Below are 25893 nucleotides of genomic sequence, written 5' to 3' on the forward strand. Positions count from 1 at the left end.
GGTAGGCTTTATTGAATGTGATATATTTATCTTACATGACGATTTGGGTTCCGTACCGTCGGTGAACATCACTAACCCTAAAATATCTAGCCTTAACCACGGCCATCTTTGTGTGTGTGTGTGTGTGTGTTTCTTTTTTAAGAAAATGTTGTGAATGGGGTGGTGGTACACTACAGTCTACAGTTTGCACTAATATATAAGTTTCTTTCATCCGTAGCTCCAGAACGTCTCCATGGTTCCAAACACCAAAGTTTTTAGATACTTTTGTGTAGTAATCACTTTGATGTTTTTCAACGTCGTTATGATCAAATATCTAACGAAGGTGATTAAGATGTTTTTAATCAATTGCTGAAACGAACCGTTGGGAAAATAATAATTTGTGTTGTGTAGGTCCAAACATAAAGCTCGAATGATTTATTAACACCACATGTTATTATAATTAATACGAATAAAATAGTTTTTTTTTTTTAATATAATGATGATGGAACACACTACACTTGTAATCTAGTGCAACAAACGACCCCTTTCTAATGGCAGATTTAACAACCACGAAACATGGGTTCCGTATGTCCCTCTTTACACACGATCCACACATTCGGTGAACGTCGAGAAAAGCTTAAACGCACGTTCCTGACCCTCCACAAAAGAAAGCAAAAGAATAAGAACATGATTATTCCTTCTAATTATGCGGACGGTGATTACTATACTCAAAAGTGACCTTTTCTAATCCATACAGAAGAACATATTTATATGTACCACCGAGTTTTTAAAGCTGTATTAATGAACCCATTACCCAAACTATGATACAATAAAAGAATATACCCCCAAAAGAAAACAATAACGTAATGTCCCAAATCTCGACAACTTCTAATTTTTTCTAAAGATGAATATTACATTCACTATTCAGTTTTTTTTTTTTTTTTTTTTTTAATCATCTCTTCTCTTCTCTTCTCTTCTCTTCATTGTCGTGTCCGTAGCAGCCGGTCACCGATCGTTCTCAACTCAAACGTCCTCACGGCGAGGCCAACTTCACGGATCGTAGTATCGAGCACGTAAGGAGTGTTCTCGAAAAAGACGTTAGAATCGTTGAAAAGCTGACGACAAGGCTCGCGTCGCTGAGAGATCGAACCATGGTAATGGAAGTAACGGATTTTGCTCTCGGCCTTGTGGTATGTTCTCCCTTGCAGATTCTGAGACATATGGACTCCTGTCGCGAATACATTCTCAGGCTGGACCGCGTATTTCCTATCCCGTCTTGGAACTTTCTTGACGTCTCTATACACCAGTTTCTCAATTCCCCACTTCCTAAAAACATTACAAGCATAAATACCATTTAGAGATCAAATCAGTAGTATCGGTCCTAGAACTTAACCAAAACCGTATGAGGAATCAAAAAGATAGAATAATTGAAACATCTCTAACTTAAATCACATGATGTGAAATAAAAGCAAAGATCTGGACCGACATAGGAGACTAATACGGAAATGCACAAAGACTTTTGCAGGCCAAGTGTTGACAGAATCATATCCCTTATTGTATAACTATACTAATTATATACTCCAAAAATATATTCCAAGTCACTCAACACAACAGAGCAGCACATGGGTTTTGGTTTTACGAAAAGCTCAATGATTAAAAAAAAAAATGTGTGTTTACCTGTAAGTTCTGGCCGGACCATCACCGTCGTAACAGATCCGACTACTCATAGGCATCTGTTCAATAGTAAACTGAGAATATCCTTCCAGAGATTCCATAACCGACGAGATCGTCTCTTTCGCCGGAACATAAACGAACTCATCAACATCGAAGAAGAACATCCACTTAGCCATGAACCTATACCTATGCAAACAATCATTCACAACCATGAACTGGTTATGGTAATACCCATCGAACCGTTCTTGATCTCTGATATCATGTAACGTCACTCTCCCTAGCTCAATCCACGGCTTTAAAACCTCGAACACTTCCTCGTGGATCCCTCCGGCGTCGTGTAAAACGAAATGCGAACGTTCGCCGAAGAATCTGACGTGGTAAGCGATCCATTCCCTGACTCGCTGCGGGCTCAGGTTGCCGTATAAGGACGAACCGCAGTAGAGGTAATCGTACTTCTTTTTCGTGGCGGCGGCGGTGGTGGAGTTGTAGAGATCGAAATCGACGGAGTTTGGGGGTTCGGTTAGGACTGGGATTGAATCGGTGAGGTTGAGTTCTGGATCTCCGGTGGTGGCGTGGAGGATGAGATTACCGCCGGAGTTTTGTTGATTCACGGCGGAGAGTGACGAGAATGTGCAGTTAACGACGACTGTTGTGTAGATCCGTCCGTAGCCCCAGTCGGTTAGGATTTTAGACCCGGTTGTTGAAATCGGATCTTGATTCGGGTCGGACGAGACCCACTCGCATCTGTAGGAAGGGTGACCGTACACGTGTAAAGGTTTCGATGCTAATCCGATAACGGCGAATGAGTTAACGCCGCCTCTGTAAGCGCTCATGGAGACGAAGTTGTAAGCTGCTGTGCCGTAGCCGGTAAACGTCCGTTTGATAACTCCGTTATCCAAAATTCGATCTAGCTTCACCTCCGTCGTCGGGGAGGAAGAGGAGGAGGAGGATTGTTCTACGGTGGCTGTGGTGGTGGTGTTGAGGGGGAGGGCGGAGGAGAAGCGAGAGATGCAGAAGCGGAAATCGGAAGTGGAGAGAGAGAAAGAAGAAGGTAAGAAAGGTAAGAGAGTGGCTAAAGTGAAGAGAACGAGTAAAGCCATGAAAGTGAGCTTGAGCTCGGCGGAGAAGTTCCAAATAACGCCGACGAGGAGCTTTTTGTCTTTGTTATGGTTTTGTTCTTTCTCTTTGACCATTGCCATGGTGCCTCTTCCGTCTTCACCAGTGGATCTTCTCGTATAAAGAAAGAAAGAAAGAAAGAAAGAAAGAAGATGAATTAGATTCTCTCCTCCGAAGTTGGTGTCTCTCTCTCTCTCTTTCTCAAAGGAACGAGTCGGTGAGTCGAGTGGCTATCTATTATAGTCTGTAATGTGTGAACACACCTGTTTTTATTTTGTCTTGTTACCTGCGGCTGCTTTAATATTAATGACATTTCCCTAATTTGTTGGGATGTTATTTTTTTTTATTTTTTTTGTGTGTGTCTTAAGTGTAAAGTCTAAACCTTATTATAGTAAAGTAGTTACACAAATGGTTAAGGTGACCAGGAAAAAAAAAAAAAAAAAAAACTCAATCCATCGATAATTTAGAGATTACAAACATTCATTCCTATGGAGGATGAGATTATTTAGCTAGAAGTGTTTTAATTCGTTTCTTCTGTTTTTTTTTAGCTAACAAAGTACTAAGGAGTAAAACTGGCTTTTAATATAGTACAGCTTTTATTTTTGGTAAAGTTATCAGAGTTCTTCATTTGGGTCGGATGGAATAATCTTACTTCAAAAATAATTGTCTTTGCTATTTTCTGTATTATTTTTGACTTGCAGACGTCAGAGAGGAAACCGTATAGTGAAGGGAAGGTTAGCTCAAAATTATTCAGAAATAAATATAATAAAGAGACAGAACAATTTTAAATTATTATTGGAGAAATAAATAAAATAAAAATTATTATTGGAGACCATATTAAGGGGGGGGGGGGGAATGATTACTAACTATAGATTCCACGTTTTGTATAATTATTATGGAATCAAAAATTTTGAAAATTATTAATTAAGCTGAAGAAAAACAAATAGCATGGTTTTATTGTATATTTTCACAAATTGGAGGACATGTGCTAAACGACATGTCTAGTATCTATCAACACCAAATTTTGTTGGTTATTACTTATTAGAAGCCAATAAGAATGCAACACACAATATAATGCTAATGGTAGACAGCTAGTTTCTCTAATGATTGTGTCGCTTTTTTCTCATTTCAATTAACGGTTTGTTTTGTTTTTTACAGGTTAAATTGCTTGAAAAAATCTGATTACGACGGCTGTTTTTGTATACCATTTTTTTTTGGTCAATAACTAAATCGTTTTTTTTTTGTATACTTTGCAATTACGTAGTTTCGTTTGAACTTTTTTAAGCTTCCAAGATCTGTTAAGACACATGGCGCCGACGTGTCTCTTTGCTTGGCTTCTCTCCAACGTTTTGCAAACTTTCAATTCCCTTTACTCCGATTTCTTCGTTTTTTAATTTTCACTTTTCCAAAGCTTAGAAAAGTCGAAAAGCATGGACGTATTTTATTACATTAGATAGCCTCCAAAGAATATCAATTTTTTTCTATCCATATCTCGAAGAGGACCAAGGTTCATTATTATCCTCTTTCATTTACTCTTTGCTTTTTAGCTCAACTAATTGAAATTTACTACAACGCAGTGGACTAGTGGTTCGGAGAAAAGAAAAAAAAGACTAAAAAAGTGTATTATATATGTTTTGGTTTAATATCACAGAACGTTTTCATATTGATAAAGCCAACGTGTCCAGAGTCGTTGAAATTAGATCGTCCCGAGAGTCCGAGACGTCTTCGAAAGTTAAACAACCAGACTCAAGATTTTTGACGCATAAAATTATGTTTCAGAATTTCATAATCCGACCGAGCGATTAGCATATTTTGAAAACATTTTAGACCTGCAAGATAGTTGATTTTGGCTGCATGACCCTAAAAATAATTAAAGCATGCAGTTTAATTTCTAGCTTTCGGTCGAATCTCATATTTTGGCTATCCTTGTCAGTCTAGTTCACTAGATTTTGAAAATTTTGGGAATCTTACCATATTATTAATTAAGATGTACAAATATCAAACTAACCTTAGTTAATTAATTAAATAAAGATAATTAATTAAAAAATAAAAAACGTTACAGATCAAATATAAAAAATCTTGAAAAACAAAAAAAAATATTTTCTCTCTCTAATAAATTATAGACGAAAATTACTAACTATTTTTTTAAAAAAATATAAACCAATCAGAATTTCAAAAACTAAAATTTTCTATCCAAGTACAAAATAAAATTATTTTTAATAACTAAATTTCAAAGATTTTGTTAAGATTTCAAATTATGATTTATTTTCTTTTATTTACAAATTGTTTGGAATTTTCATATAATACTTATGATTAATAAAATCCAGAATTTTTTCTGCATATGTTGTGATTTGAATTTTTTAAAATGAAGATATATTACTCAATCAATAAAAAATGTGTGTTTTAATTTCTACATTGGCGGGTTGTTAAAACTAAATTTATATAGATGATAAATTAATAACTTTTATTTGTTCACAATTATAATATTAAAATTACTACTTCATATTTCACAAAATAATGATGCGAATAAACAATATAAAACTGTAATATACATCAAAAATAAAATATTATAATATTCTAAAATAATAAGTATTCAAAAAGACTAATAGATTTACAGAACAATTAAAAATAAATATTATTTTAAACAAAATAACTTTAAAAAAATATATAACAATAATTTTTATTATTATCTTAGAATTTTTTTAAAAATGTTAATTATATGTTTATTTGTATAGCTAAAAATTCCAACATATTTATTGGACATAAATCTCTCTAAAACATGTGATGCATCATGTCATCTTAAGATGCCTTTGATCCTTTGATCCTTGCTAGTCTTTTAGAATAATATTAAAGGATCCATCATCATATTTTATTTGGCATAGATTGGGTTGGATAACCTACGGTGTTCGCACGATTTTATAATGCTTTGTTTACTATCTCGTTGTGGACTTAATTATTTTTAATAACAAAATATGATCAGTTGAAGTGTATTGCTTCTGTTGGCCTAAGAAAATAACACAACAAATTACATATATTTAATTCTAGTTGTGTAAAAGTATTCTCGATGACGTTTTTGAATACGCACAAGCCATGTCCCATAAGAATAACAAGATCTCTACTCTCGTATTTTGTATGTTGAGTTGTCTGTCACAACATTCTCGATTGCTAGCTATAATTGTTAAACCGTTATTTGAGTAAGTTTGATGTACATTTAACAATCTCAATATGGCAAACACTAGGCAAAAAAGGTTTATTATGTCACATTCCAAATTAATAGAGAAACACTAATATTTGTCTTGGTTTCTTGAAAATCCTAAGAATCAAGAAAAGCTCTCACAACGTCGACGATTGGAGCCATACAGATCGGACATTTCTTACTGCTCCATTGCAATTCATGAGCACATTTCAGACACGTACACATATGTCCACACCTACAAAAAAAAAAGAAAAAAGCCAAGACCGCCAGTTATAAGATCAGCGTTTGCGATCTGAAATCGCGATACAGCAAACGCACGACGCACCTATACAAAAGCGAGTCAACAGGCATCTCAAAGCAAACGCAACACTTGCGTTTCAAAGGATCTTTCCTTGAGTCTACTCGTTCTTCTACAGATGAGCCTATAAGATTGTTTTCATTAGTTTTTAATTTCTGGAAATGATGAATTCTTAAAAGTTTTTGAATGTTATGATGATGATAAAACTGACCAGAACGAGACAGATCTTGAGTTACAGATTTCTGAAAATGAACTTGCATGTCGATGCAAGATTTAACTGAACTTCGTATCTCAAGCATTTCTCGTTGAAGTTGCTCAATTTGACTCCTGAGTTCACTTATCGTCTGCGTTTCCTGTGTCTGTAAAGTTAAAGATCTTAGTTTACTTCACAAACACGTAACCTAACTTGACGAGAAAACAAGACCAAAAAACTCACAGATTGTGTTGTGGGGGCTGAAGATTCAGGAAGAGACAAAGTCGTGGTCGGTTCATGATCCTTGTAAATGTCTTGATCCCTGAAAGTCCAAGACATCATTGTACTACTCCTTGCTGATGATTGACTGCAAACGTCGCTTGCAGCTTCAAGATTTGGCTTCTCTGGTTCTTCCTCTGTTTCATTATCTTCTTGGTTCCTTGCTGAACACTCATCTACCCACTCTTCTTTTACTTCTTCTTCTTCTTCATCATCTTCGTCTTCTTCTTTTACTTGATTGATTGGTACGCGTATGTGACTTTGAACGCGAGTGATCATCAAATTATCAATCTTTTGTCGCAAATCACTCGTCAAAAAGTCTGAAACTGTTCGTCTGCACAGCAATATGCAAATTAAGGTTAGTCTCAAAACATCATAAGTCAAGTTTCAAGTTGAATATTAATGAATTACTAAGAATTTGATGAATGTCCATATAGATATATACCTTTGAATGAGATTGCAAATATCTTTTTTCTCTGATTCAGTGTTGAGAACCTCAAGATACCTTTCTTTCCTTAGATCTTCCCAGTAACTTCGAGGCCTTGATATATCGTGAATCCAATCATCCATATTCTCTCCAATGTAAAGATCGTAATCTCCATATTCATCTTCTTCTTCCATTTCGTTTTCATCCCACTCATTTACAAACTCTACTGTTGCTTCTTTTACGCTTTCTCCCTTTTCTTTGCGTTCTACCTTCTTGGTTTCTTCATCTTCCGATTCTTTAATGCCGTTTTCCACTTTTTCATCCTGTTGTGAAGAACTCTTCTCTTTAGCCCTCTCTCTAGAGCCTTTACTAATAGATCCTTCTTCTTGTGTAACTTCTTGAGAATTGTTTCCATCAATCTCTTTACTAGACTTAGCTTCATCGTGTTGTAAATAACTTCTCTCTTTATCACTCTCTCTAGACCCATGACTGACAGATTTTTCTTCTTGTGTAACTTCTTGAGAATTGTTTCTCTCGATTTCTTTAGTAGACTTAGCTTCTGAGTTTCTCAGAATCGGAGTTTTTTCACCATGTTGTGAAGAGTACTTATCTTTGTCCTTCTCTCTAGAGCCATGACTCACAGCTTGTGGATTCATATTTTTATCTTCAACAATCTTTTTGGACTTAGCTTCGACAGAAGCAATCACTTCTTTGTTACCAAAAACTTTCTCCACCGTTTGACTTGAAGTAGCGATGCTTCTCTCCGCAGTTTCGATATCACTGATTCTTCTTGAAGCTTCTTGCAACACTTCATTTGTCTCTGTATTACCTTTTCCTTCGGTTTTACCTTTACCTTTCTCCATAACTCTTCTCCTATGCTTTTTCTCCTTGGAGTTCCACATATTCACCTTCTCAGCTATCCCCATCAAAGTGTTTCCTTCTTCTACACTTTCCTTCTCAATAGGTTTACACAAACAATTATCTTCTTGTGTAGTAACTTCTTGGGGTTTAATGTTTCTATCTTCAAGTTCTTTGGACTTAGTTTCCATAGAAACACAATCTTCCTTTTCCTTTCTTCTTATAACTTTCTCTGCAAGCTCACACCGCCGCATCAACGTTTCCTTTGTAATAGTAGTAATGCCTCTTTCCGCACTTTCCACATCAATGATCCTTTTTGTAACTTCTTCCAATACATCATTTTTCTCAACTCTCTCAGTATTAGCTTTTCCTTCAAACTTACCTTTCTCCATCCCTTTTATCCTATTTATTTTCTCCTCAGAGTTCCATATATTCACCTTCTCAGCTATTCTACCCAAAGCCTTCCCTTCTACAATTTCCTTAGCAACAGCTTTTTCCTTTGCTAATTCAAGACTCTCTTTGGCAACAGCTTTCTCCTTAGTTTCTCGCTTTTCATCTCTCCCTTCTGTAGCTTTCTTCTGAATAGTTTCTCCTACAGATTTCTTTAAACCATTCTTATTCTCTGCAATTTCACTCAAAACAGATTTCTTGGCATTCTCAACCGCAGAAACCACTTCTTGAGTCTCCTTTATATCACTCTTCTCATTTTTTTCCTGCAGGACCTTCTTCTCTGTAGCCTTATGAGGATCTTTATCTAGAATCCGACCACGAGAAAACACAGTACTAGACGAAGCTGCAGTATCGGTATTCTCAGAATTTGCCTTATATTTCCCCCTGCATTTTCATTTCCTTGATTCATAACTCAGTTATTTCCACAAGAACTATATAGAAAAACCTGAAATATCAAGAAAGGTTTACCTGAGAAGATGCATCACACCAGAACCTCTAGGCGACCGGTTTAAATCAGATCCTGTTGATGATGGTTTACACCGATGTCTATCTTGAATCGCCTTGCACCTTTCGTAACATCGAATTCTAAGCGTCGACTATACAAAACAAACAAAACACAAAGCTATAAAATTATTAGCCCTAACTAAACCCTACACTTTCTAACATCAGTCCTTGATGAGAGATCAACCAAATATATACCTGAATCCGTCCGCGATGTGTAAACTTCGAAACACAATGACGTTCTAGTAAACAAGCCAACTCCTTTTCTCGATCACGCATCATCTGCACCAATAAATCAGCGAAAGCTTGACGACCTCTTATTCTTGGAGAACAAGAAACCTGAGGAAAACATCTCGCTTCTGTTGTCTGTACTTCTTTACTATTGTCGTTGCTGCTGCTTCCATTGTCGTTATTAGTCAATGTTTCTGAGTCATTGCTTAGTTTCCGAATGATATCCATAACTCTGACCTTTTCTCTATCTTTCTCTCCAGAATCTGGAGGTGGAAGGACAAGTTGAGATACACATTCAATCTCTTCTACTTCTTCTTCTTCTTCCTCCTCATTGTTACCTTCTTCGATCGGCTGAATCAATAAATCAGATTCTTTAACGGATTCCTCGTTGAGAGAATCCGAATTCTCTAAAGCGTTTGATCCCATAGAACTCGTTCTGCTATCGATTAGGGATTGGTTCAAGCTTGGTGGTTGCTGCGTCGTCCTCGCTTCCCATATCTGAACGAGAGAAGAAGCAGCCATGGTTTCTTTTCTTGACGGGTTCTCCGGTTGACCTAAATTCAATGACTCGGATCCTAGCGAAGAAGAGGATGAAGGGACATCGTGACGAGATTCCTCTGTCTTGGTGGCCCGATGATCAGAAGAAACAGAGGATTTGATGGAATCATCGTTATCATAATCACCAGAGACGACGCTACAGTTTTCGAGATGATCTCTGACAAAAACATTGAGATTCTTCTCGTAGGCAGCAACGTGTATGTTTCTGACATTGTTAATGTTGTTGTTGTTGTTGTTCTTGTTCTTCTTATTGTTGTTGTTGTTGTCTCCTCCTCGGGTGCATCTCTCGTGAGGACGACTCAATACGCAATTAAAAGTTCGGCATGATGACAAGTCTACCTCAGAGGACGCCATTTCCATCAACACCACCAAATCCGAAAAAAAAAAAAACACAAATCCTATAAAAACGGATCTTTCTTTACAATTTGTATTACAGATGCTCTGTTTTGTTTTTATTTCTTACCCCTTCTGGGCAAGAAGAGCATCAAAACAGGTTAAACCCCATTTGATGACAAATATTTTTCAAACAGAAACAAGAAAATGAAATTTAGAGGAAGACAAAGGGACAGAACAGGGGGGAAACGAAGAGACAAATCCCGAAACAGAGCAATGTAGAATGAAAAAAATAAGGGAAAAAAGTCTTGCTGTTTTTCTCTATTCAATTTTTTTTTTTTAATTAAGATTTGATGTTATTATCATCCACCAATATTAATTTAGGTAAATAATATTACCTTTTGGAGAAAGAAAAAGAAATAATCCAAATATAGATGAGTCGATGATTCGTGTAACACTTTAAAACAGGTTTATAGAGGGGAGAAGACAGTGTCAAAGAAAGAGGGAGAGCATAATTATGGCATCGTCTAAATTGGAGTTGACTTGTTTTAATTGTTGATACATGTATCACTCTTTGTTTTTTTTTCAATTTTACTGATAACATTTGAAGCACTTTTATTTTACATGTTTCATTTCTTTGACTCCAACAATGGATATTCAAGAAATTAATTAGAATCTAGTGTGTTTTTTTTTTTTTGGTAAGGTAGAATCTAGTGTTTTTAATTATGCATTAGAGCAGTTAACTTTAATTAGACATGAATCTGAATGTACTTCAATGATCATTGTTATTCAAAATGTCTATTAAATTTTGAAATCAATTCTTGGATTCTATTTTTAAAATCTAGTGATTTTTTTTTTTTTTGAGTTATTTATCTTCTTTTCCAACAAATGTAATAAAATCTAGTCATTATCCCATTGGTTATGAAATGAATGAAATCTACATGATAAGATTAACCATTGTATATGCTAAAAATTAAAGTTCCTTTGATTGTACACAAAGTAATAAATCAAAAAGTATCTCTACATAATAAGATTAATACATAGTATTTTGACTCGTGTAATTTATTACTTTGTGTGTATCTGTTGACTTACTAATTTAGTTCCCAAGACTTTAAAAAGTAACAATCAAAAATAAACTTACTAATCCAATTTCTACACAAAACATATATGTATCTGTTGCCTAAAAATACAGAAGATGATTCACCTAAATATTGGCACTTGGTAGTTTTAAAACTTTTTATTAGTGCTAAACCATTCTTAAACATATATGACTAACTTATATTAAGGTCATTGGGCTCTAATCTGTACGGATAGAAACAAGCCCAAGCCCATTTGAAATTTACACGTAGACAACATAATCACACACACATACATACACTTAACACGGTGATCGGAGACTCGTCGCACTTACAAAAAAAAAAATCAACAAATTTCAGGAAGATCCGAAGAAGAAGGAGAAACGATGCCTCTGAGTGCGACAATGGTCGGAGCTTTACTGGGTCTCGGTACCCAGATGTACTCTAACGCCCTCCGTAAACTCCCTTACATGCGCCGTAAGTCTCCACGACAACAACAACCCTAATTTCGATTTTTTTTTTTTTCTCATTTTGCTGTGAAAATGCGATTCCGATTTGTTCTGGGCTTCTTCTGATTTAATTGAGAAATTGGATGTTGAAATATATTTGTTGTTAGATCCGTGGGAACATGTGGTTGGTATGGGACTTGGTGCTGTGTTCGCGAACCAGCTCGTCAAATGGGATGTGAAGCTTAAGGAAGATCTCGATGTGATGCTCGCTAAGGCTAGAGCTGCCAATGAGCGCCGTTACTTTGGTATATTCGCTCTACTAGCTTAATTTTGTGTTGATTTTATGAAAATCTTTGGCAATGGAAACTTAGGCTACATTGAATCTTTGTGCAGCCTAGCTAGCTCGTGGCATATCCATTTTGTTAGGCTATTGCTGTGAAAGTTAGACAATTTGAACAACATAATTGTTACAAAGATCTTAATGAAAATGGAAAGATGGATACTTTTTGATTGTTTCTTTGGTTCTAGAGTGAGTTAGTTTGTAACTTCTATAAGTAAGAGTATATTACATTATATGATAAACAGAGAATAGATGTGATTTTTTTTGAAAGGAACTAAAAATGTTGATGTGTCTTGCTTTAGTATAGCTCAATGGAAGTTGCTAAGCTTTCGCAGACGCTTTTAATTAGATATTTGTCAAGTGTTTAACTTGAAGGACTTTGTTCTTTAGTTTCAAGTTAAAATCTCTATTCGTTGATCACCACTGGCAAATGCCTATCTGCAAGGATCTGGCAGAGTTTGAAGTATTTACATTTCTTGTTTTTGTGGATTGAATGAGTTTGCATATTTGATATTGACCGTTTACTTGTTTCTGTGTGTTTTGTAATGCAGACGAAGATCGGGATTAGTTATTGGGTGACCTTTGTAACTCTTCAGAAAAGAAAATATCTTCCTTTGAAGTCGTCTCAAGTGCTTGTTTTGTTTGACCTTCCCTGTAAAAGCTTTTCTTCTCCTTGTCTTTAGAGCTGAGTTCTCTTTTGCTTCGGCTCTGGAGTGCTTTTCATTCAACGTTTTTGGTTATGAACCTAAAGATTTGTGTTTTCACAAACTGAATCTGTTTGTACCTGGTTAATAATGGTGAATGATAAACCTTGCAATCATTTTATCTTCTTCTTTGAGAATACAGAATTTTAGAATCACTTTGTTTAAAATTTTGTTCAAGTTGTATGACAGTATGTGTTTGTGTAACAGATGGTTCAAGTTTGAAACAATCTTTGTACTGAAGCATGTATCTATACAAAGCAGAAACAGAATTTCATAACAAAAAGAAAATTAAAATTCACAGTTTTTAAGTCTCCAAAATCATTATTTGCTGGTATCAGTTTTTACAGCTTCTTATAACCGGCTGTTCTGTTGTTGTAGACATGGAGAAGACTATCACAAGCTTGTCTAGAAGATGGTCTCTCTTGGGGGGAAGTTTTTGTGCACTGAAGTGCAATCTCAAGCACTTGATAAGCTGCATCTTCCGCAAATGGCAAAAGTGGTTTAAGCTTCGGATCAATGAGCTTACCCCTCGCAGAACCCGCTATCTCAAGATGTGTTTCAACCCATCTAACCATGTCCATCTCTGCACCAAACACTGAGTCGGTTGGCATTTTCCCAGTCACAATTTCCATCAACACTATCCCCATACTGTAAACATCACTCTTCTCAGTAGCCTTCAACGAGTAAGCATATTCTGGAAACACAATATCAAATATTTAGATTTTGAACACTGAATACGCAGAAAGCTTAAAACATGAGAAGATGAGTAAGTACCTGGAGCGATGTAGCCATAAGAGCATGCAAACCAGGTATTTGAATCTGTGTTGGTATCATAGTTCTCAGTTAAGACCTTGGCAAGACCAAAGTCTCCTAAATGTGCTTCCATGTTTGAATCCAGGAGCACATTACTGGATTTGATATCACGGTGAACGATTGGAGGAACACAGTCATGATGAAGGTACTCTACTCCTTGAGCCAATCCTACTGCTATTCTCAATCTTGCCTCCCAGTCTAAAAGCTTCTTCTTTTTATCGATCACCGGGTTCTCCTCATGAAGCCAATCCCAAACACTTCCATTCTTCATGTACTCATATATCAACAGATTCAATCCTTCTGACTTGCTGCTGCAGTAACCCATTAGCTTAACCAGATGTCTATGTCTGATTGTTCCAAGCGTCTTAACTTCTCTGCTGAAGCTCTTGTTTGACATGAGATCATCTTTCCAGAGAATCTTTTTCACAGCAACTGTCTCACCATTCTCAAGCTCGGCCTTGTAAACCTTCCCAGAGCCTCCTGATCCAATCATGAACTCCTCGCTTAGATTATGTGTGGCTTCCATAATGTCTTCCCACTTGATATCTGACTTTGAAGCTCCGTTTCGAAAGAGAGGCTTGTGTGTAGCTTGTGAAGAAGAGTTAGAAGATGAGTACACAGTGCTTCCATCCTGGACTTTCTTGAAGAAATCATGCCTTTGTTTGAAGAAAAGAGCGATTACAAGTATCATCAAACCAATCGCTGTCAATGCTGAGATTGCTGATATTATCACAACTGATCTGGCACTAAGACCCTGTTGCTTGTTGTGACTTACAACTCTGTTGCAGCGACTAAGAGGGCTTCCACAGAGACCTGTGTTGCCTACGAAGGAATCAGCTGGCCATCTTGAGAACTGCTTCTTGAGTTTGCCTCCAAGGTTATTGAAAGAGAGATTGAGATAGCCCAAACTCTTCATATCCCCTACCGAGCCAGGAACTTCCCCAGTAAGCTGATTGTGAGACAAATCAAGTGTTTCCAGCTTTGATAGTGTCCCAATTGTTGAAGGTATATCTCCGGTAAAGTTATTGTAACTGAGGTCCAAAGCACTTTGAAGATCTTGAAGCTGTCCAATCTCAACTGGGATTTCTCCTGTTAAGCTGTTTCTTGATAACCGAAGCTCGTATAGCTTGCCGAGCTTTCCCATAGCTTGAGGAAGTGAGCCTGAAAACTGGTTTTTATCGAGGTTAAGTACATTGAGAGCTCCCAAGTTACCAATCGCCTGCGGGATCGACCCGTTAAGGGAGTTTCCATCAAGAGACAACACTAGCAGCTTTGTACAGTTGAACAGCTCAGTAGGTAAAGACTCAACAAACTGATTAGAAGAAAGCTTGAGCTCTCCCAACTGTGAAAGCTTTCCAAGCCATGGAGGTAAGGGACCTGAAAGAAAATTGTTATTGAGATCGATGTGCGTCAGTTTCCTGCACAAGACGAGCTGTAGCGGAATGGTTCCCGTGAGAGAATTGCTTGAGATATCCAACAGAGACAACTCGCGGATTTTCCCCAACGTCCAAGGGATTCTTCCTGTGAATTGATTCTTCCCTAACCTGAGACGATCAAGATTTGGAGAGTTTCCTAGCTCCAGAGGAATCTCATCTTCAAAACCATTGTTGGTGACATCGAATGAGAGATACGAGCTTGAACCACACAATGGATGAATGGTACCATTGAGCATGTTGTGAGAGAGATTGATTCTGGTGAGGTTCTTCATATTGATAAGTGAATCAGGAAGATTCCCCTGGAGAGAATTGTTGTAAAGCATCAACTGTTCCAATCCCTTTATGAACCCGAACGACGAAGGAATCGATCCCAAGAGCTGATTATCCGCCAAATCTAGTATCTTCAGGTGATGACAGTTACCTAAACTGGCGGGAAGGCCACCCACAAACTCGTTTTGTCTCAAGTGAAGTAGGTTAAGCTCCTTTAATCTTCCTATTGAAGAAGGAATCTCTCCTTCGAAATGATTCCCGAACAGATCTATCATCTTCAAGCTTGTGCAGTTTCCAATCTCTTTTGGGATTTCCCCTGAGAATCGATTCTCGTAAAGATACAGAACCTCTAATTTCTTCAGCGCGCTGATCTCCTTTGGTAACTTGCCTTCCAAGTTATTATGATACAACACAAGCCACTGTAGATTGGTGAGGTTTGATACCGAAGGAGATAACGTACCATCCAAGGTATTGTTGTGGAGGTAAAGATCCGTGAGTTCAACTAGTTGGAACAATGCTTCAGGGATCGTGCCAACGAGAGTATTGTTCGACAAATCGAGCTGTTTAAGCGATTGACATTTGCTTAACTCCACAGGGATTTCACCTGAAAGCTGAGTTCCAGACAGAACCAGTTGCTCCAAGCTTGTGTTGTTCGAACATATACTCTTTGGTAAAGAACCCGAGAGATGATTGTTTGCTAGAACCAAATCAAGAAGCCCACTAATGTTCCAGAGCTCTTCAGGTATCTTTCCGGTGAGATGATTCTCCGATAAATCAAGAGTCTGAAGATTCCGTAGATCAGCTAAACTCTTTGGGATAACACCTTGAAGCTGGTTAGCCATCAAGTTAAGGTACTGGAGCTGGCTCATTCCACCGAGTTGGCTCGGTATGTCTCCGGTGAGACTATTGTTCGCCAGGTTAAGTATCTCGAGGTTCTCAAGCCGTCCCAGCTCCGCTGGTATAGTCCCGTTGAGCATGTTCTCAGCCGCAGTGAGCACAGTGAGATCAGAGCAGTTCCCTAACTCCGCCGGAATCGGTCCTTCGAGATAGTTATCTTGCAGTACCAACGACTGAACCCGAACGAGTCGACCGAGCTGACTCGGTATAGGACCGGTGAGTCTACAAGAGGCAAGTGCAAGCATCTGTAGGTTAACCAAGTTCCCTAACGTCTCAGGTATGGCTCCGACGAGCTCATTGTCTCCGATCCTGAGCGACCGTAGATTGACGAGGGAGCCGAGTTGACTCGGAATCTCGCCGGTGAGTTGGTTGGAAAAGAGAAACAGAGACTCCAAGGAAGTAAGGTTGGAGAGAGCAGTTGGGATGGGACCAACTAGATTGTTGGAAGATAGATCAAGGTGGATTAGGTTGTCTAACCGGCCAAACCAAGGTGAAATTGAACCGGTTAATTCTAAACCGGTGAGGTTTAGAGCAATTACGCGGAATAAACCGATATCGTCGCATGTGACTCCGGTCCAAGAACAGTAGTTGATGTTAACAGAGTTCCATTGTTGGAGAGGATCGTCGTCTTCTTGATTCGTGACGAAAGATTTCTTCACCTCGAGGAGAGTTTGAAGATCGTTGTTGATACCGGGTTGACATGAACCGGACATGAATGAAGAACAGAGGATGAACAGGAGGAGGAGCAGAACTTGTGACTGCATGGTTTCTTTTTCTTTTTTTCTTATTTGTTTCTTCACTGAGGAAGCAATGGTTTTAAGAAAGGGTTATGGAGTTTTTATGGCATTTGTACGATTGTAGAGACTGAGGCAGAAGAGAACTGATTGGTCATTAGAACGGTGCATAGCTCACATACAGGTAGGGACTCTCTCTAGAGTAAATGCAGAGGAACACAAAGGCTTTGGTATTTAATTTAAGTTTCTCTCTCTATCTCTCTTTTGCTCCTTTACTGTTTTATTGAGGGATGGAGAGATGGGGCAATGTGGGGGACAGATCGAGAGAGAGAGAGAGAGAGGTCAAAAGGGTCAGAGGAGAGATGTGGGAAAATGGAATTGAGAAGGCAGGCTCTCCTTAAATGAATGTTGAGGGCTTTTTATCAGTTGCGGCAAAGGTCAACGGTCACACCAATTTATACTATAAGATATTCGTGTTTACATATTCGTCCGTGTAAACATGTTGTTAATTATGTTACACTTAAACTGTGCCTAAACTTTGACATAACATTATTGGTCTTCTTTAGAAAACCACAGAACATATAAATAATAAAAGAGTGTACTCTGCATTCACATCATACTTGTAAAATTATATATAACCTTGAACTCGTATAGGTAGTAAAAGCCAACATATAAACGAAATCGTAACAAAGTACGTTGCGATTTCGCTTATTGACCAAAGTACAAGCTTATATAATTTGTCAGGAGTTCCGATCATATAGCATCTCTAGTTATGTTGTTCCTTCGTCAAAATGAAAACTCGGAGATAGGTTAAAAAGATATCGATCATTCCACTTCACAAAGTTTATCATTTCAATGTATTAATCTATCGGTACATGATTACTACTTTGAATATAGAGTGTCGACTCTACACGATTTCTCTTTTTCTTTTTTCTTTTTACTGTCTTTGAGAGGCAATCATTTGATTTATATCAAAACCCAATTTCGTGAGAAGTTCAAAGTTTTTTTTGTTTTTCCTGTTTTATTTCAAGAAAATTAGTTGTTTAAGTATTTAGTATTAGACTTTAATATTTTATCTAAAAGGTATTAATAATGAAAACAAAATTGTTTATTTTTCTCTTCTAAAAATGGTGATGCATGGCTTTGACCTTGGCCAGCAAAAAAGAGTGGTTGAGAAAATGACTTGGTTGAATGATATTTTGTATCTTTTTTTTTTTTTGCTTTGGTCAAGTGTGTTAGCTTCTCATCACTTCAACCTTTTCACGATAAAGAGAGCAGTTGTGTTTCCATATCTTTATAAATTTACGTACGTACATTAATATGTCATCATGTGATACCCTATATACTATTATTACCAAGTCAAATAAAATTTAATCATCAATTTTTTTTCTATTAGTAGTACCCAAATAGGCAAATACGATACTAATAGACGTTTCGATGACACATTAACAAATCAAATGTTTATTGACGAACTAAATGACAAGTGATCAACGTACGACCGAGTTTTCAACATTTTCCCATCCCATTGCGTTGATGTTTTATTTTTGTTTCCCTTGAATGATTGGGGTTAATTATTTGTATGTGTGCATATAACTTTTTTTGTTCATTAATTTGAAATCTAGCTTGAATTTCATTATTCCTATCTAATTATAAATAGAAATGGAATAATACCTCAAGATCACTTTATGTCATTTTCTAATATAGTTATTTATATAGAAATTTTGGTTGACCGTGATAATGGTAGATCGAAGGAAGCATACGTACAACAACTTGTTCGATAACTAGACGGGGATAACTTATAATTAAAAAATGCTAATATCCTATTGAACTAGGTTCTCAATCCAAAAGAATGAGACAAAGGAATCATCTTCGATCCACCAAAAAGGTCAAGATGCTTCATTTTATTTTATTTTTGTTTATTGTTTGGTTGATTATACTTTATTTTAATCATAAATTCAAAGTAATATATTGGGTAATTTCAATATGCATGGCAAGAAGCCGAGAATTGTGAAACACATAGTGGTTTAAATTCAAGAATAAGAAACTCAATAAATTGAAGATATAATAACATAAGAGAATTATTATGAATCGAGTTAGTCAAATGTATCATACTATAATACATCAAGATCACTCTATGTCTAACTTGATTATACTTAAGTTTAATCATATATTCAAAGTAATATATAGAGTAATTTCATTGTATGGCAAGAATTGTGAAACACATAGTGGTTTTACTCCAGGAATAAGAAACTCAAAATACTAACGATATCTTCTTTTATATAAAGGTGGGTTTTGAAAGTTAGTCGTTAACAAAATTTTGACATGTGTTAAGTTATCAATCTGAAATTTTGACACGTGTAAATATTTAATAGGAAGAATTTGATTACAACAAAAAGAAAATATTTTGTTTAAAAAAATATTAATAAAATAAAAATCTATACTAAATAAAAGTAGGAGCTATAAGCTACTTAAGGCATCCATCTAGGATTTTAAACAACCAACAAAGATTCGACATGTCACTGATTTACATTTTGTAAATTTCTAGAATTTTCTATATTAAGATTTTTAAAACGACCAATCGAAATTAGACATCTCAATATTTAACATTTTTGAAATTAGTAAAATTTATATATTAAAATTCTTATAAATAATTGTATGCACAAAATCCCGCATCGGCTAGAAATTTTGTAGACAATGACTTAGAACCATTATAAATAAGTATAATATGATTCCAACTATGAATGAGCCGAAAGCTTGATTTATCAGGCGTCCAAATTTCAAAATTTTAAAAGTTTAAAATATTGTAATTAACAAAACTTTTAAAAGTTCAAAAATATGAAAAATATTTAAACATTATAGAATATTTAAAAATATTATAAATTATATATATTTATACTCTATCAAAAGTTTAAGTATCATTAATATTTTACTCTAAAAAAATTAAAATGTTATAAATATTTAAACTACATCTTAATTTTAAATATATAATAATATTTAAACTCTATAAGAAAAATAAAAAATTTAAGTATTATTAAATATTATATTTTATAAAAATTGTGTATCTGAAATAAATTTTTTGCCTTAGTAGTAACTTAAAGTTTTCTATAAGATAATATTTCATAACTCTCATCAATTATATATAATTTTCACTAAAATATATAAAATAAACCTACGCGTAGCATGGGTTCAAAACCTAGTATAATTATAAAAAGTTTCAGAATTTTGAAAAAAAACAAAGTTTTTTAAAATAATTATAAGGAGATTATATATATATATATATATCATAAAATTCGAAATTATAATATTATTTACTTATTTTTAATTTTAAGTGATTATTTATTAAAAAAAATAGAAAAAATTATTAAGGAAAATATACTTTTAATTATTAATTCTAAAATTTTGTATTCACTTCTATATAATAAAAGATCGCCTCATATTTAAATAATTTATTCAAAGACATTGCTTTCAACTTTGTTTAACTGGGAATATATTTTAATGGGAAGGTAATTTTTTCTTATTTTCTTAAGCTAAAATTTTCTACTACTTTCTCCTTTTTCAGTTGGGAATAGGTAAGATTAATATGTTGACCAAAAAAAGATTAATATATGAGTCTTCTTTTTCTAATACTGTATTTTAAAATTTATTGTAGTATTTTTAGATTGTTTTAATTTATATTTTAATCTTTGAATGATTTGGGATTCATATATTAACATGCTTATAATTTTCTATTGTTTCTTTAATTATGCCAAATTAATTTTCTATCAATTTTCTCAACCTTGATTGGTTGGTCATAAACCCATTTTTTTTTTTGCAAACATAATTGTTACCATTATTCATTCAATCCCAAAGGGAGATAACGAATAGAAGCTCATCAACCTAATGAATTGATAAAATAGGCTAATCAAACACAAGCGTACAACAAACATAGATAGATAGATTGAAAAAAAAAATCGTTGTTGATAGATCCATAGGAGCTCAAAGACTCTGACACCCTGGTTTGCGGAAATGTTTAAAAGAATTGATTTAGCCACATACGTCACCAAAATGCACTTATTTTTTCAGTCAAGGGTTTTGAGAGAACTTCATGATGGGTGACCTTTCTGGAAGTGATTGTCAAAATTATGCGAGTGAGGACAAAACACAAGAAAATATCATTTGTTGATTTGCAAGGTCGGTAATCAAGTTTTTAAAGACTTCCAGACGTAACAAACGAATATGGGTTGGTCCACAAGCCGAGAATAGATGTAGGATCCACTTGGGAAGGTGGACCCATGGACTGAGAGTAGACATAGGCTCACTAAACAATGTGGCGGTTGAAGCGTTATAGAGACCGAGGCTACATCATGGTGTGTCAAAAGATACTTCTACAAATACATTGAGAAATTTAGCATTAGTTACTATCAAAAGATTTTGTGACGATTGAAAAAGGGTTTGACGTCTATTGGTCGTCGGAGCAAGCTATTTTGAGATAGCAAAAAGACGTGAACATTTTCTCTCCATACAGGATGAGGGCAGAGCCGAGGTTGTCTCTATGGCGGAGAAGGTTGGACACAAGGTTATCTACCTAACAGAGGAAGGTGGAGGAGGTTGGACGCAAGGTTATCTCTCCAAGGGAGGAAGATGAAGCCAAGGTTCTCTCTATGATGGAGGAAGTTGGACGCAAGGTTCTCTCCATAAGGGATGAGAGCGGAGCCGAGGTTTTTTCCATGGCGGTCATACATTATTGTGATGATACATCATTGATTAGTATATTATGTTATTTATAAACATATTAAGCCAACTATTTTACTTTCACTTTGGCATAGTTACTATCCCGAATACAGTGGGAAATTTAACATTAGTTACTATCAAAAGATTTTTTTTGTGAAGTTAGAAAATTGTTTTTACTTTCATTGGTTGTCGGAACAAGCCATTTTGATATAGCAAAAAGACGTGAACATAATTTCTCCACATAGGAGGAGGGCAGAGCCGAGGTTCTCCCTATGGTAAAGAAGGTTGGACACAAAGTTATCTCCGCAAGAGAGGAAGGTGGAGGAGATTGGACGCAAGGTTATCTCTTCAAGGGAGAAAGGCAGAGCCAAAGTTCTCCATGGTGGAGGAGGTTGGACGCAAGGTTCTCTCCATAAGGGATGAAGGCGGAGCCGCTGTTTTCTCCATGGTGGTCATACATTATTGTGATGATACATCATTGATTAGTATATTATGTAATATATTTTTTATTTAAAATGTTTTTTGTGCCAACAATTTTAGTAATTGAAAAACTATACAGAAGTGAAAGTAATATACTTGGCTTAATGTGTTTATATAAACAGTTTCTAGATGGTGATAAAGAATATTTTTGTAACATACAAGAGTATATTTAGGTATAAAAAATATATTTTTAATAGTAACATACATAAAGATTTGTAAATGGATATAAATCAGTGTATTATAACAAAAATAAAATTTATATATAACATACAACAAATTTTAATAAATTTAATTTCATTTATAAAACTTTAAACCCGCACATCGGACGGGTCCTCGTCTAGTAATAAGATAAGAGAATTATTGTGAATCAAGTTAGTCAATGTATCAAATAAGTAGCCAAAGGTTAAAAAATGGATTGCGTAGCTTATGGTTCTGTATAACTCAAAGTAGGTTTGTTTGGTTTGGACCGTAACTTTTTTTGAGAAAAGAGTAATGCTTGACAAAGAGTAGAAGAATCGCAATAGGATTTGATTGATTAGTGTAACCACAAGGTTAAATTAGTATAAGTAATAATTAATTATTGAGACTAATCAATCATCATCGCCTTTTTTACAGCTGAGAACGTTCAACAAGCAACATCAAAATTTGAAGTTCGACAAATTAGCCTAAAACATATGAGACTCATCATATCATACTTAGGGGGTTCAATAATTAAGGGAATGTTTGAGTCTTAAACTAGTCCCACCAAATGCTTTTACTTGTAACCACCATTTCAAGATCAGAAAAAAAGAAAACACATGATTCCAAAGCATTGGTTGGCTAATCAAACCCATTAAAACAGCCAAAAAGAAGTTCATCATTGGTTTACGATATAACAAACTAAGAAATTTAGTCTAACTGTTCCATACTAATACATAAGCTTATACTAAACAAGAATCCAGAACCTTTCAATTCCATGGTGCAATTTCTAAGTAGCTCAAAGGCAGTGAGGACTAAGTACGGAATTCAGCTCGGATCAATACAATAACCGTTCTTGATAGATGTCAAGTGCCTTGATGATCTTTCCAATGAACATCTTCCTGTGCATTCTATACTTAACCGCTGTCACAAACGTTGTCCTTGCTTCTGACATTGAACCTGTCACGAAAACGACAGCTAAAGTGTTAATCTGTATTCGAAATAACTAATCAGTGTATACATATCTTTAATGGCTATACAATACCTAGCAATTTCTGGTCTTGCTCTGCTGTTGTGGGATACTCCGCAAGCATCTTTCGACATTCATCTTGCAACTCTTTAACTGCTTTTTTCTCCGCACTTGGAATTGGAGGAAGATCTATATCTGACCAAGTAGGCAATATCCTTGCTGCAGCTATAACTGCTCCATCAACAAAAGTATCACCTCCTGATAACTCGCCTGCCACAGAACAGATTTAGGTAAACATTCATGCTCATTACTCTTTCTTTTGTTTAGGAATAGAGAGCAAACGAAAGAAAACAAACTTACTATCATGGTAATACTCTTCAGGAAGACCAAAAATATTGAAGACAGATAAAAAGGAATTTAAATGGATGCGAGCATCTCCAGAGAACTTTATAGCATCCCACGGATTCTGCAGCAGACTCAACAAATAGCATAAACAAACAAACTAGCAAAGTAACCATAGTTTTCGGGTAAAACGAATGTGTTGTTGTGAAAAGCATTACCACGGGAGTTGAGAAGCCATATCTTTCCATAAGCATGTTGTTCTTCTGTCCTGGCATGTAGTTAATCGTCATCTGCCAAAAGCATTATAGGAAAATGAGATTAGATCATGCGTTGATATGAACCTGACACTTTTGGAACATTTGAGTCCCTTACCTCTTCACCTTTCTTGATTGCTTGACCAGCATTTGACATAACCTCAAGCATGCGATCTTTAGGACGCCAATGTAGGAAACAGTTTGGTTCAAAGGAATGGTTTAGCATGTCTGTAGAGAAGATAATGAAATAATTCCATGATCAACTGTGAGTCCTCAACACCAAATTCATTGATTGTAATAACCAAACAACAAAATCTTCCTTACCAGCGTAAGGAATCATCATATTTAATTCCTGAACCAAAGCACCAACTCTAGTTTGCATACTGATGCATCGTGTCTGTGCAATACTAACCGCCCAAATGAATCTTTCTGGATCCTCAGCTAGCCTTTTGATTTTCAGAGGAACACCTGAATGCTGAGTTGGAATACAACTTGTCAATGAAAAAAAACAGCCATAACTCAAAATGCACAAGACATTATTGCAAAGCACTTCATGCCTCGTTACCCAATTCTTTTCCCAAAATTCTAGGACTCGTTTCTGTTGTTGTCTAATAGTTGAAACAAGATCAGGATCTTGAAGCTCCGCAAGGTCTTCCTATATCAACAACACATATCATCAAGTATAACATCAAAAGAACAGTTAAATAGATAATGTAACAACTAGAAGTAAATGTGATCAGTTTCAACTCAACGCACCTCCGTAGCTAGAAGCAAGCTGCTGCACTCATCAGCAGCTGGCAAAAAATCACCATAGAGTCGCCAGAAGTGATCTTCCCGATCAAAAGCAAATAACAGAAGACACGCTAATCTGAGATCCCAATCAATCTGTAATAACCAAACACACTTTTTTAACAATGTAAAGGACTTTGAGAAAGATGATGATATCAAATAGCACAAAATGTGTTATTTACCTCAGGATCAGTTGAGTTGATGATATCGAAAATGGGATGACCAATTGGAACAATATCAGGGAAAAACATCCAAGGGTGCTTCTGTCTAATAGTTATCATCAGTTCTAAAGGAATCTCCATTATCACCTGCAGTGAGAGAAAAAAAACAGTTCAAACGAGAATGCCTTAAAGAGATAAAAAAAGGTGTGAACTTTAAAACTAAAGAAGACTGACTCTAGCTCGACGGCGAGGTTCAATATCCTTAGAGGCATAAATACCAAAACCATCCGGACCTTCTTTAAACTCAACCCCATAAGCTCTCACACTACGAACGTATCCGATTTTGTAGAAATCCGGATCTGCTGGCTCCAGCTAATGAAAAAAATCAATTTCACAGATGAGGGGCCAATGCACAGAATTGTCTAAAGTTACTTCCTTTAGAACTCATTTAAACCCTAAAACACTCAAGATTTCAAAATTTTACCTCCGACGAGGAAGATTCTTCGGAAGCAGGAGGTTGAAACAGAGGGAAAGGTTGTGTCTGAAGAGAAGTGACTTTGATGGGTCGGACACCATTTTGTCTCTCTCTTACGAAATTGCTTCTGGGTCTTGGTGCTGATACAGTTCCGTTGTAGAAACCCTTTGTGTTCCGGAAAAATTTGAGTAGTCAGAAAATTTCAGACAAAGACGCAAACAGTTACATAGAAACATTAGGTGATATAGAGAGACATGATTAGGAAGGAACCTGAGGTTTGGAGATGAAGGTGTTGGTCAGGTACTGAAGAGAGACTGAAGAAGCCATTCCTCAACTGAAAAAGAAATGGGGTTTAGGAGAGGGACACGAAGATCGTTATCCTTTGTTTTCAAGTTTTTCTTGCAATTACTCTATATATTAAGTTTTGTGGTAAAGTATGACACGAAAGCTTTCATAGCTCAGTTGGTTAGAGCACCCGTTTAGTAAGCGGGAGGTCTTGAGTTCAACTCTCAATGAAAGCAAGTTCATTTAAGTTTTTTTATTTTTCTTCACTTTTGTGGAGTGTAGCAAAGCATATTCAGGTTTTGGATAGATACACAAACCTCTCAGCAAGCAAGCTTTCATAGCTCAGTTGGTTAGAGCACCCGTTTAGTAAGCGGGAGGTCTTGAGTTCAACTCTCAATGAAAGCATTATTAGTATTTTTTCTTTTTTCCTCTCCATTG

General features: G+C 35.9%; 5 protein-coding genes and 2 non-coding genes across 7 annotated transcripts; 3 read left to right on the plus strand and 4 right to left on the minus strand.

Annotated features, from left to right (window-relative positions):
* Positions 1-763: 763 nt before the first annotated feature.
* LOC104718293 (galactan beta-1,4-galactosyltransferase GALS3) lies at positions 764-3215 on the minus strand. Its single transcript, XM_010436010.3, has 2 exons — positions 1657-3215; positions 764-1305 (listed from the first exon to the last, which is right to left on the minus strand). Exons 1-2 carry the CDS (start codon positions 2850-2852, stop codon positions 960-962), a joined length of 1542 nt encoding a protein of 513 aa, XP_010434312.1. The 5' UTR covers positions 2853-3215; the 3' UTR covers positions 764-959.
* A 2729-nt stretch (positions 3216-5944) lies between these two features.
* LOC104718294 (uncharacterized) lies at positions 5945-10534 on the minus strand. The gene is made up of 7 exons (XM_010436011.3): positions 9170-10534; positions 8939-9066; positions 7181-8854; positions 6700-7069; positions 6475-6622; positions 6291-6387; positions 5945-6200 (listed from the first exon to the last, which is right to left on the minus strand). Exons 1-7 carry the CDS (start codon positions 10118-10120, stop codon positions 6083-6085), a joined length of 3486 nt encoding a protein of 1161 aa, XP_010434313.1. The 5' UTR covers positions 10121-10534; the 3' UTR covers positions 5945-6082.
* Positions 10535-11247: 713 nt separating this feature from the next.
* On the plus strand, positions 11248-12778 carry LOC109127069 (uncharacterized). Its single transcript, XM_019231372.2, has 3 exons — positions 11248-11646; positions 11786-11923; positions 12510-12778. Exons 1-3 carry the CDS (start codon positions 11556-11558, stop codon positions 12524-12526), a joined length of 246 nt encoding a protein of 81 aa, XP_019086917.1. The 5' UTR covers positions 11248-11555; the 3' UTR covers positions 12527-12778.
* Positions 12779-12873: 95 nt separating this feature from the next.
* LOC104718295 (LRR receptor-like serine/threonine-protein kinase GSO1) lies at positions 12874-17418 on the minus strand. The gene is made up of 2 exons (XM_010436014.3): positions 13437-17418; positions 12874-13356 (listed from the first exon to the last, which is right to left on the minus strand). The coding sequence occupies exons 1-2, from the start codon at positions 16840-16842 to the stop codon at positions 13004-13006; spliced, it is 3759 nt and encodes a 1252-aa protein (XP_010434316.1). The 5' UTR covers positions 16843-17418; the 3' UTR covers positions 12874-13003.
* A 5395-nt stretch (positions 17419-22813) lies between these two features.
* On the minus strand, positions 22814-25714 carry LOC104718296 (protein PLASTID TRANSCRIPTIONALLY ACTIVE 14). The gene is made up of 12 exons (XM_010436015.3): positions 25441-25714; positions 25180-25335; positions 24930-25067; positions 24717-24842; positions 24502-24630; positions 24311-24400; positions 24070-24220; positions 23864-23973; positions 23710-23781; positions 23510-23615; positions 23225-23419; positions 22814-23139 (listed from the first exon to the last, which is right to left on the minus strand). The coding sequence occupies exons 1-12, from the start codon at positions 25495-25497 to the stop codon at positions 23018-23020; spliced, it is 1452 nt and encodes a 483-aa protein (XP_010434317.1). The 5' UTR covers positions 25498-25714; the 3' UTR covers positions 22814-23017.
* Positions 25618-25691, plus strand: TRNAT-AGU (transfer RNA threonine (anticodon AGU)). The gene has a single exon. It is a non-coding gene; the product is annotated as a tRNA-Thr (tRNA).
* A 72-nt stretch (positions 25715-25786) lies between the features above and the next one.
* On the plus strand, positions 25787-25860 carry TRNAT-AGU (transfer RNA threonine (anticodon AGU)). The gene has a single exon. It is a non-coding gene; the product is annotated as a tRNA-Thr (tRNA).
* Positions 25861-25893: the final 33 nt, after the last annotated feature.

This window comes from Camelina sativa, chromosome 10 (genome assembly GCF_030686135.1).
Source record: "Camelina sativa cultivar CO46 ecotype springtype chromosome 10, ASM3068613v1".
Classification (NCBI taxonomy): Eukaryota; Viridiplantae; Streptophyta; class Magnoliopsida; order Brassicales; family Brassicaceae; genus Camelina; species Camelina sativa.